Below are 12318 nucleotides of genomic sequence, written 5' to 3'. Positions count from 1 at the left end.
GTGCAACATTTCTAATGTATACCTCTGAAGAAGGCTCTCCCATATACTCTGTATAGGCATACCGTAGCAAACGTCTCCTGTTTGATCCCATTTAAAAAATAAAAAAAAGGTACACTGCACGGTATATAATAGCCCATTGCATAGAAAAGCAAAGTCTGCTGCACTTTCCCTTTCCTATAGAGCTGAAATTAAGGTATGGCAGCACACGGAAGCAGGGCACTGTGGAGCTTCATGCATACGTCCGACTTATACGCCGGGAGTGTATGCGCCAAATGTAAGGCTGAGATGCACCCCGTTCATTTCTGTATAATGTGAGGCTTATATAGTTATATAGTTAATACGGTTGAAAAAAGACACAAGTCCATCAAGTTCAACCAAGGGATAGATGGGGACGCGAATCCCAGAAGGAAGTAAGACTCAGATTTCTACACATTTTCATAAGTATTAATGTCCTTTTCTTTTAAGAATTCATCTAAACCCTTTTTAAATCTGTCCACTGTTTCTGCTGTGACCACGTCTTGAGGAAGTCTATTCCACAGATTCACCGTTCTTACAGTAAAGAAGCTTTGACGCTTCCGGAGACTGAACTTTTTCTTCTCCAGTCGGAGGCAGTGCCCCCTTGTCTTTTGAGGGCATTTTACATGGAACAGTTTTTCACTGTATTTTTTGTATGGCCCATTTATATATTTGTATAGGTTAATCATGTCCCCCCTTAGATGTCTCGTCTGAAGACTAAATAAATGCAATTATTTTAATCTTTCTCCATAACTAAGACCCTCCATGCCCCTTATCAGTTTAGTCGCTCTCCTCTGTACTTTTTCCAGCTGCAGAGCGTCCTTTCTATGGACTGGTGCCCAGAACTGAACTGCATATTCCAGATGAGGCCGCACCAACGCTTTGTAAAGTGGTAATATTACATCCCTGCCCCACGAGTCCATGTCTCGTTTAATGCATGACAATATCCTGGTGACCTTAGAAGCAGCTGATTGACATTGTGTGCTGTAATTTAATCTACCATCTACAAGGACACCCAAATCCTTCTCTATAAGTGTTACATCACCTAGGACATATGATGCATGGAGATTATTACTACCAAGATGCATAACTTTACATTTATCCACATTGAACCTCATTTGCCAAGTTGATGCCCAATCACTCAAGAGTGTTCAAGTCACCCTGTAGTACATGGACATCTTCCATAGACTGTACAGTACTACACAGCTTAGTGTCATCTGCAAAAATAGAAATGGCCATACTTTACCTATTAAACATTTATGAGGGACAGTGTCAAAAGCCTTTGCAAAATCCAGAAACACTTCATCCACAGCCGCCCCTCTGTCCAGGATACTACTCACCTCCTCATGAAAACAAATCACGTTAGTCTGACAACTTCTGTCCTTGGTAAACCCATGCTGGTTATCACTTATAATATTATTTATAGTCACATATTCCTGTATATGGTGCCTTAAGGGTCCTTCAAACATTGTTCCCACAACTGGTCTATAATTACCTGTGGAGGACCTAAATCCTTTTTTTTATATCGGCACCACGTTTGCCTTGCGCCAATCACTTGGCACTGTACCAGTACCTAGAGAACCTTTAAAAATTATAAACAGGGGCACAGCAATGACTAAACAGAGCTCTTTAAGCACTCTTGGGTGTAGTCCATCTGGACTCGGAGCCTTGTTCACATTTACCTTCTCTTGGACTATGTCTACAGTTAGCCAATTGAGTATATTACGGGATGTACTAACAGCCCCAGCACCACAGATATCAGCTCCTTTCTCTTCTTTTGTATATACAGAGCTAAAAAAAAAAAACATTTAGTAACTCTGCCTTTTCCTTATTTTCAGTGACTATCCCCCCTTTACCATTATTTAGGGGACCTACCTGCTCAGAGCGTGTTTTTTTTTATCATTTATATATTTAAAGAATTTTCTGGGATTTGTTTTGCTCTCTTTTGCTACCTGCTCTTCGTTTTGTATTTTTGCTAATTTTATCCCCTTTTTACAGATTTTTTTAAACCTTTTGTAATCTTTAAACGCTACAGCTGACCCCTCAGATTTGTATTTTTTAAATGCCCTTTTTTTTTGTCTTTTATTGCCCTTTTTACAGTAACTATAAAAGCCATGGGGGGTTTAATTTTAGTCGTTTATACTTGTTACCTAAAGGGATAAAAAAAATTAGTGCAATTACTCAATGTGGATTTGAAGCTCTCCCATGTATCCTCAGTATTATTATGTGAGTAGCTGTTCCCAGTCTATGCCCTGAAATGCTGCCCTCAACCCAGGGAAATTAGCCTTTTTAAAATTCAGTGTCTTTGCTCTGCCGGACAGAGTTTGCTTCTTATAGTTCAGGGGGAATATAATTATATTGTGGTCACTATTACCTAGTGTTTCTCGAACAGTAACATTTCCAACAAGCTCTGCATCATTATTACCAGATCCAACAGAGCATCGCCCCTAGTGGGAGCTTCTACAAACTGGCCCATAAAGGGGTCCTGCAGCAAGTTGAGGAATCTTCTCCGCTTTGCAGTTGAGGCAGAACCATGACCCCAGTCAATGTCTGGAAAGTTGAAATCTCCCATTATGACCATTGTACCAGCCTGTGCCGCCTGCTCTATTTGGTTATACAGTTGTGTTTCTATCTCTTCTGAGATGTTAGGGGGTCTATAGATTACACCAAGTATTATTTTTTCAGTGTTTATATCTGTCACGCCGGTGACAGGTTTGAGAAGGTCTGAAAGAATATCTGCACACTAGTTATCTGACAGCCTCTTTTGGTTTCACTTTGTCTGTGTGTTGCTGGTATGTCCACACCCCCTGTTCAGGTGTGGATCATGTGACCTTCACCTCCCCCCATTTAGTCTGACTTTACCCATCACTCCTTGCTCTGGATAGCTTCATTTGGTTTTATGGAAGAGCTGGAGTGTGGTTCGTGGTGAAGTCCTGTTCGTCCATCCTCCATCAGCCTCAGAGGTTAAGTGTTGCACTTGTTGTGTTTTGTATTCCCCCCCACCTTTGTTGTTTACTAGGCCTCAGCGAGATGCTGGTTCCTTCACCAGGGAAGGAGCGGGTTGTCTCTGCCCGGTCATTACTATTAGGGCAACTGAGGGCCACCAGGGTTTTCTAGGTTCCTGTGTATGGGCATCTCTACCATCGAGAGGTGCCCATACAGATAGGAGTTAGGGCCAGGAGCAGGGTTTTATAGGTGGTGGTGACCCTTTTCCTTCCCTAGCGGTGAGGCCTAGTGTCTTTTCCCTTCCTTCTTGTTGTCCTTTGGTGTTCTCCCCTACAACATCCGTGACAATATCCCTTTGAACTTCCACCCATAAGGTTTCCACATCCTCACCCACAATTGCCTCTTTCACACTTGTCTTTAGATCACTCCTCACATACAGGCACACGCCACCTCCTTTTCTATTGACCCGGTCTTTCTTAAATAGTGTAAAACCCTCAATATTAACAGCCCAGTCATGTGAAGAGTCCAACCATGTCTCAGCCACACCAACGACATCTATGTGTTCTTCTAGTACCATAGCCTCCAGCTCCCCCATTTTGCTAGCTAGAATGGCATTTGTGAAAATACATTTCAATTTACTATTACCTGTAAAGTGATTATCCGGGATTTTGGGGTTACCTTGGCTGATGTTTGTTCTTGTTACCAGCGGCTCTATTTTTCATCGGTGTATAGTTCTGCCCAGTTTTCTCCCTACTTTCCTGACTAACCCCAGCCCCCACTAAATCCCCACTGTCTCCTTCTATATCCCACTCTCTATCTACACTATCTACCCCCTTATTAGTATGACCTCCCACCCTCCCCCCAGATCCTAGTTTAAAAGCTCCTCCAGCCCTCTAACCATTTTCTCCCCCAGGGCAGTTGCACCCTCCCCATTATGGTGCAGCCCGTCCCTACTGTAGAGCCTGTAACCGACAGAGAAGTTGGCCTAGTTCTCTATGAACTTCCTGCACCAGGTTGTGAGCCAATTATTTAATTCCCAAATATCCCGTTGTCTCTCTGGTGACGCTCATGGCACTGGTAGTATTTCTGAAAACACTACCTTGGAGGTCCTGGACTTGAGCTTCTCTCCTAGTTCCCTAAAAAAAAAATTAAGGACCTTCCATCTCCCTGACTATGTCATTGGTGCCAATGTGTACCATGACTCGATCCGCAATATGCCGAACCTGAGCACCCAGAAGACAACACACTGTTCGGCATTCACAGTCTTGGCGACAGATGACCCTGTCTGTCCTCCTAATAATAGAGTCCCCTACCACCAGCATCTGTCTGACCTTTGCTGCACTCCTTTTTCCATCCTTCCGGCAGCGGTCATCCTCCTGGTTGCTCGGAGAAACACCCTGCTGCAGTGTTGCTGGCCCTGGGCTTTCATCCCTAATATCAACCAAACGGGCATATTTACTAGGGCAAACAATGGAAGGCTCAACACCTAGACGGGTAGATAGCGGTGGGTGCACTGTTCAGCGGGTCACCAGTAAAAGTGAGTAATAAAGAAAAAAGAAATGAACAGGCCCAACCACCTTCTGGGGTGTAAACCAACAGTTTAATTCAATAATAAAATCGATAATAAAATCAATAGTAAAATCAATATCGTCAGTGTGAAGTGGCAACAGTAATGTAGCAGCCCGGACAATATCTGCAAGGGTGATAGCAGCAAACCATACGCAGTGACAAATAGATTAACAGCAAATATGTCCAGTATTAGCAACAATGTACCGCAGTCCATATAGATATGGATAATATCCAAAAAAAGGGGGGCAGAGAACGGCCTACTCACGTGTATATTCGGACACGATCCAGGAAGCGCGGGATGGATCGTGTCCGAATATACACGTGAGCAGGCAGTTCTCTGCCAAGACTATTCACAAAACACGCCAGAGGAAAGTAAGCGGTAAGAGCTCTTAGTGATCAATATCACTATCTACACATATTGGGCTGTCCACCAGATTTCTGATGAGGATCGCTGTAGTATAACCCCATACATCTAAGAGTGGGACTTCCTGCAATTCATCTAAAGAGAACGTTCATATATTCCCCCCCCCCCCTTTTTTTTGGATATTATCCATATCTATATGGACTGCGGTACATTGTTGCTAATACTGGACATATTTGCTGTCATTTATTTGTCACTGTGTATGGTTTGCTGCTATCATCGTTGCAGATATTATCCGGGCTGCTACATTACTGTTGCCACTTCACACCGACGATATTGATTTTACTACTGATTTTATTATCAATTTTATTATTGAATTAAACTGTTGGTTTACACCCCAGAAGGTGGTTGTGCCTGTTCATTTCTTTTTTTCTTTTTTCCATATTTACTAGGGCGTTCCAGCTCAGGACTAGCCTCCCTGTATCATTTACAGGGGAATGAATACAAAATGTCCCTCTAAGCACACAGCAATACTATGGACAGGGCCCCTCAGCCACCTTTGATGGTCGTGACACGGTCTCTATGCCTTCGTGCCGCAGCAGAATGTTCTTTGCCTTCGCTTCTTTCTTCATCAGCTTCTTCTGCTCTTTGGTCAGCCTGGCTCTCGTGTCACGCTCCGGCATCCGCTCTTCTATAGACTACGGAATAAGACAGCAAAGAGGAGCGTTAATACAACCACAACGTGCACTAGATCAATCCTTGTGCGGACTGCGACTCACACAGCAACAGATCACGTTGCTTCACCAGTTAGTCACATCCAATCAAAAGGGAGAATCTGCCAACTAAACTCTAATGTCTATTACCAGATTTAGGAACAGCAGTAATTCTAGATATTAAAAAAATTACCATCCGCTGCCACATGGTGGCAGTATACAACCATTCATAATACTGTAGTACAGAGATCAGCAACCTCCGCACTCCAGCTGTTCTGAAACTACAACCCCCAGAATGCTTCATTCACTTCTATGGGAGATAGAGGAACAGACAAGTATGTTTACATGCTGGGAGTTGTAGTTTCACGGCAGCTGGAGTGCAGAAGGTTGCCAATCCCTGCTATACTACTACATAATATGCTCCTTGGGTCATGTTACATTTGCGATGTCCACAACTGTATGCGTTTAGCGGCCCTGAAACCACGACTTCACAAAAATACGGCTACCGTCTGTTGCGCCAGTACACGCTGGTATATGGTGTCGGCACGAAGGTGGAAGCGGAGGTTATTACAGGTTCACACAGCGGCAGGCACTCTCTGGTCTTACTGGAGTCTACGAGCCACGCCACACAGTCCGCAGGCCGCTAGGGGGGAAAATGGATGGATTGTTACATGTCCAATCCTTTCCTTGTAGAGATAAGCGGTGTATGAGGCATTTGAGCGCTGTTTATCTCCTTCCCACTGAGATAACATGCATGTACATGGGGGAGTCAGAGCACAAAGCTGTAAACTGAATGATCGCATGGGCGATAGACATTTATGGCCGGCTATAGGTATCTTCAATTTACCTGCAGAACCAGTACATGGGAGCCCCAACAGCTGATCGCAGAGCGCCCCCTTACAACAGTCTACCAGTAAGGCCTCATTCAGGTGGCCTTATGTTGCTTCCCGCATCTGCAGACCCATTCACTTCTATGGGGCCCTTTTCTTAGGTTTCACGGCCCTGCAAACCAAATAAAACATGTCCTATACCTGTCAGTGAAAATCAGGACGTGGCCCCATTGAAGTCTATGGAATACAATCCGTTTTTTGCAGACCTGACATACAAAAAAAAATATCTGCATTTTTGCAGACAGCATACAGCCGCCTGAATGAGCCCTAGGGCCTCTTTTCACACAACCGTTTTTTGCGTTCTGTATACGGAACCATTCATTTCAATGGTTCCGCAAAAAGAAATGGAATGTACTCTGTATGCATTCCGTTTCCGGATTTCCGTTTTTCTGTTCCGTTGAAAGATAGAACATGTCCAATTATTGCCCGCAAATCACGTTCCGTGGCTCCATTCAAGTAAATGGGAACGCAAAAATAACGGAACACATACGGAAATGCATCCGTATGTCTTCCGTATCCGTTCCGTTTTTGCAGAACCATCTATTGAAAATTTTATACCTAGCACAATTTTTTCTATGTAATTACTGTATATGCCATACGGAAAAAAGGAACAGAAACGGAAACACAATGGAAACAAAAACCGGATCAACGGATCCGTGAAAAACGGACCGCAAAACACTGAAAAAGCCATACAGTCGTGTGAAAGAGGCCGAATGGTGAGCTACTAAAGGGGTTAGCCAGCATTTTCCCCTAAATGCTCCGGAAGTGCATAATGCAGCGTTTCTCCCACCTCGTGGCCGGTCAGAAGGCCCCCGGCTGCCCATCCATGGACCGCTTCAGCTACTATACAGTACCTGCCAAAAAGAGGACGCAACCACGGACAGCGTCATGTGACCGACGCCATCGTGATTGTCCCGGACAGGCCTGCAGCAGCTCTGTACTGGTTACATGAGACATGGATGGGGCAGCCAGGGGGCTTCTGGGCACTGCCCCCTCTAAGCTGTGTTCTCTGGAACCAAAACAGTTAAAAATTCCAAACTCTGCAGCAGACGGCGCGCGGATCTTCGTTAGACCACCTGCCACGGGGCAGAAGATGTTTCTGTACGGAAAAACCACAGCGTAGTCCAGCAAAGTGAGTGAGATGAGAGGACACAAATCTCATGGGCTCTTTTCTGATTTTTTCTGTGCGGAAATTGACCTGCCGTGCGGATTTCCAAATCCGCAGCGCGTCAATGATGTTTGCGGTTTTATCTGCGGACTTCACCCTTTTCAATGGAAAGGGGGAGATCTGCGGCAAATCTGCATCAAATCCGCACCAAAAACCGCTGCTAGAAATTGTGTTTTTTTTTTTGGTGCGGTTTGGGTGCAGAAAGAAACGCACATAAATCTGCACGGAAATTCGCAGAGCTCTTACGTGTTTGTTCACCTGCACCGTGTGCAGATACCTGAGTATGTTGTTTTAACCCTTTCCTTTCCATAGCGCACAGGAAACACTGCATTCTGGTCATCAATGAGCTCGCTGGGCTGTTTTCTGAAATCCCATAGCAGTGAATGGAGGGCACGCCGCGCATGCGCAGTCTGCTACCGATCACTGTGCAGAATGAGTAACGTGTCACCTTAAAGGGGTTGTCCAGTTGTTGTTTTTTTAACCCCTTTCTGACCAAGCGATTTTCTGTTTTGTTTTTTACCTTTTTTTTTTTCCCCCCGTCATTTTGTGGGACAAGTTGTACTTTCTGATGGCAACATTTACTGTGGCATATGATGTAGTGGGAAGCTGGAAAAAGTCCAAATAGCGTGGAATTACAATAAAAACACAATCCCACCACAGTTTTATGGATTTTGGGGGTCATTTATTAAGACCGGTGTTTTAGACGCCAGCCTTAATAACCTCAATATCTGGTGGTGGATCCGCCGAACAGCGCCACTGAGGCTGGCACTGTTATAGTGGTATGTCTGTTATGTTATGGGGGCACTGAGGCTGGCACTGTAATAGTGGTATGTCTGTTATGGGGGCACTGTTATAGTGGTATGTCTGTTATGGGGGCACTGTTATAGTGGTATGTCTGTTATGGGGCACTGTTATAGTGGTATGTCTGTTATGTTATGGGGGCACTGAGGCTGGCACTGTAATAGTGGTATGTCTGTTATGGGGGCACTGTTATAGTGGTATGTCTGTTATGGGGGCACTGTTATAGTGGTATGTCTGTTATGGGGCACTGTTATAGTGGTATGTCTGTTATGGGGGCACTGTTATAGTGGTATGTCTGTTATGGGGGCACTGTTATAGTGGTATGTCTGTTATGGGGGCACTGTTATAGTGGTATGTCTGTTATGGGGGCACTGTTATAGTGGTATGTCTGTTATGTTATGGGGGCACTGAGGCTGGCACTGTTATAGTGGTATGTCTGTTATGGGGGCACTGTTATAGTGGTATGTCTGTTATGGGGGCACTGTTATAGTGGTATGTCTGTTATGGGGGCACTGTTATAGTGGTATGTCTGTTATGTTATGGGGGCACTGAGGCTGGCACTGTTATAGTGGTATGTCTGTTATGGGGGCACTGTTATAGTGGTATGTCTGTTATGGGGGCACTGTTATAGTGGTATGTCTGTTATGGGGGCACTGTTATAGTGGTATGTCTGTTATGGGGGCACTGTTATAGTGGTATGTCTGTTATGGGGGCACTGTTATAGTGGTATGTCTGTTATGGGGGCACTGTTATAGTGGTATGTCTGTTATGGGGGCACTGTTATAGTGGTATGTCTGTTATGGGGGCACTGTTATAGTGGTATGTCTGTTATGTTATGTTATGTTATGGGGGCACTGTTATAGTGGTATGTCTGTTATGGGGGCACTGTTATAGTGGTATGTCTGTTATGGGGGCACTGTTATAGTGGTATGTCTGTTATGGGGGCACTGTTATAGTGGTATGTCTGTTATGGGGGCACTGTTATAGTGGTATGTCTGTTATGGGGGCACTGTTATAGTGGTATGTCTGTTATGTTATGGGGGCACTGTTATAGTGGTATGTCTGTTATGTTATGTGGGCACTGTTATAGTGGTATGTCTGTCATGTTATGGGGGCACTGAGGCTGGCACTGTTATAGTGGTATGTCTGTTATGGGGGCACTGTTATAGTGGTATGTCTGTTATGTTATGGGGGCACTGTTATAGTGGTATGTCAGTTATGTTATGGGGGCACTGAGGCTGGCACTGTTATGGGAATCCTTGCTGTTATTATGGGGGCACAGTGGCAAGACCAGTTATTGGGACACGATGACTATGATCTCATAGGGATCCTGAGGGACAGTCCTGGATTTCAGTGGCTGTCCTGTGGTCCCAGAACAGCTGATTGTAATGGTGAAGCAGGGAACCGTCCGCTGGGATTATCAGAGGAACCAGGTGAGTATTTACAGTTTTTTTTTTACACCTGTGGGCATAACTATTTTGAAGGGAACACATCTACTGTGAAGAGGGCACATGTGGGCAAAGCTGCTGTGAATGGGGCACACTGAGGGCATGACTAATGTGTGCTGGCACAAAGGGGGAATAATTGCCATGTGGGAGTGTATAGTTCGGCTCTTTGCAGGCTGGGAGGTATGTGTGATGTGTGCCAGGCCCTGTGTATGTAGATCCGGCACAGGGTACATTTCACTCCATGTCCACATTCTCCTTGTTATAATTGCATTAGTTACCAACTGTGCACCTACAGCCCCTGCACCACAAGTACCAGCATACTCTGCTCTCGAGCTGCAGTTTAACACCAGCAACCCACAAGACCCTGGCACACAATTCCGTCCCCTGCACACACAGGGAGACATCACTACGTACACGTTACATCCTCAGCATGCACAACCAATGCACGTTACCTCACTGGACGCCGCCATGTTCAGGAAGTCGCCGCAAAAAAACTACACTTCCCAGAATGCAGCGGCCGCCCTGCCTATCCCGTGAGCCTCCGCGCTCTGTACGTAGGTATTACTGCAGACTGCTGTTGTCATGGCGACTGGAGAGCAGTGGCGGGGTAGTCACCAAGTATACGTAAACTGCAGCGCTTGGTCTGTACAGCTGCCAGGAGGGCATGCTGGGAATTGTAGTTTTGTAACTGTAGAAATTACTAAATAATAGTGTAACAATAATAAAGAATAGGGCGACAGGTTTAGGATTTTTGTAGTACAATAAATATACTTTATTAACTATAAATCCCCAAACTTAAACCGATATAGACATATTTGGTAACCCCCATAACCTGAAAATGAATAAGGTTCTATGTGATGATCTGTGTACGGCATAAAAAATAATAAAAACTACTCTGGAATTTCATTTTTTCTGCATTTTAACCAAAATGAGAATGAAATATACAAGTACAGAAAAACAAGAAAAAATCTGGTGTATAGGAAAACTGGCTCAGCCCTTATTATTCACACAGTCAGTGTTTGGTCAGTGATTTCCATCAGTGATTTTGAGCCAAAACCAAGTGCAGGTCCAAAACACAGAACAGGAGCAGATCTTTCCCTTCTACCTTATGTCTGTGTAGGATCCACTCCTGGCTTTGGCTCACAATCACTGATGGAAATCACTGACCAAACACTGACTGTGTGAATGAAGCCTTAGTTGTCCATAGCAACCAATCAGATTGATCCTTTCATTTTCCAAAGGCGCTCTGAAAAATGAAAGGTGGAATCTGATTGGTTGCTATGGGCAACTAAGTTTTACTTTACACCAGTTTTGATAAAACTCCCCTATATAAAATAAGACCTGGAAAGCAAAGAGGCAATGTCTGCTAGGCCAAAGCTAGCCGTTCCTCAATGTGTCAGACCTGTCATACTTACCAACATTTCAGTTGGTAAAATCTGGGCATCTAAGGCTACATTCACACAATCTGCGGATCCGTAAAACACGGATACCAGCCCATGTGCGTTCCACAATTTGCAGACCGCACATGGCCGTCGCTACCATAGAAAATGCCTATACTTGTCCACAATTGCGGACAAGAATAGGGCATGCCTAGGGTTGCCACCTTTCCCAACAAAAATTACCGGCCAAGTTTAGCCACACCCCAAAGGGGGTGTGGTTGTGGGGACATGGCTTAACACAATTAATACTCCCCACATTAGTGCCCCCCAGTAATAGTAATGCCCCCATTAGTGCACCCCAGAATTAATGCCTCACAATAACCCCATTAGTGCCCCCCCAGTTAGAATAATGCCCCCCATTAGTGTCCCCAGTAAGAATAATGCCCCCATTAGTGCCCCCAGTTAGAATAATGCCCCCATAAGTGTTCCCCATACGAATAATGCCAACCATTTGTGCCCCCAGGAAGAATAATGCCCCCCATTAGTGCCCCCAGTAAGAATAAAGCCCCCATTAGTGCCCCCAGTTAGAATAATGCCTCCCATTAGTGTTCCCCATACGAATAATGCCCCCCATTTGTGCCCCCAGGAAGAATGCCCCCCATTTGTGCCCCAAGGAAGAATAATGCCCCCCACTAGTCCCCCCCTCCCCCCGTAAGAATAATGCCCCGCATTAGTGCCCCCTTCTCTGTTTCTGAAAAAATAAAGTACGCAGCTCCTCCATTTGCTCGCGCTGTGGTGAACGCTCCCTGCTGACTGGACGCTCAGTCCAGGACCTGCTCTCCAGCGTGATGACGTCTCACAGGTCCTGTCCTGAGCTTCCAGTCAGCAGCGCCAGCAAATGGAGGAGGTGAGTGCTTTTATTTTAATTAACGCAAGTGGGGGAAGGGGAGGTAAAATCTGCACTAAAGAGCGCTCTGAAATGAAAGCGCTTATTAGTAGCAGTCCTTGTAGTAAAAAACTGGCAATTA

The 12318-nt window shown here is 45.0% G+C and overlaps 1 protein-coding gene across 1 annotated transcript in view; it reads right to left on the bottom strand.

Moving 5' to 3' along the window:
* Positions 1–10427, bottom strand: part of ALKBH8 (alkB homolog 8, tRNA methyltransferase) — a 66299-nt gene extending 55872 nt beyond the window's left edge. The window contains exons 1-2 of the mRNA XM_040426269.1: positions 10364–10427; positions 5449–5589 (exon numbers count right to left, since the gene is read on the bottom strand). Of these exons, the coding sequence (XP_040282203.1) occupies positions 5449–5589; positions 10364–10381 (159 nt within the window). The 5' untranslated portion in view covers positions 10382–10427. The remainder of the gene's footprint in view (positions 1–5448; positions 5590–10363) is intronic.
* Between the last annotated feature and the right edge of the window lie 1891 nt (positions 10428–12318).

The sequence above is a fragment of the Bufo bufo genome, chromosome 3 (genome assembly GCF_905171765.1).
Source record: "Bufo bufo chromosome 3, aBufBuf1.1, whole genome shotgun sequence".
Classification (NCBI taxonomy): Eukaryota; Metazoa; Chordata; class Amphibia; order Anura; family Bufonidae; genus Bufo; species Bufo bufo.
This window is presented reverse-complemented; position numbering and strand designations above follow the sequence as displayed.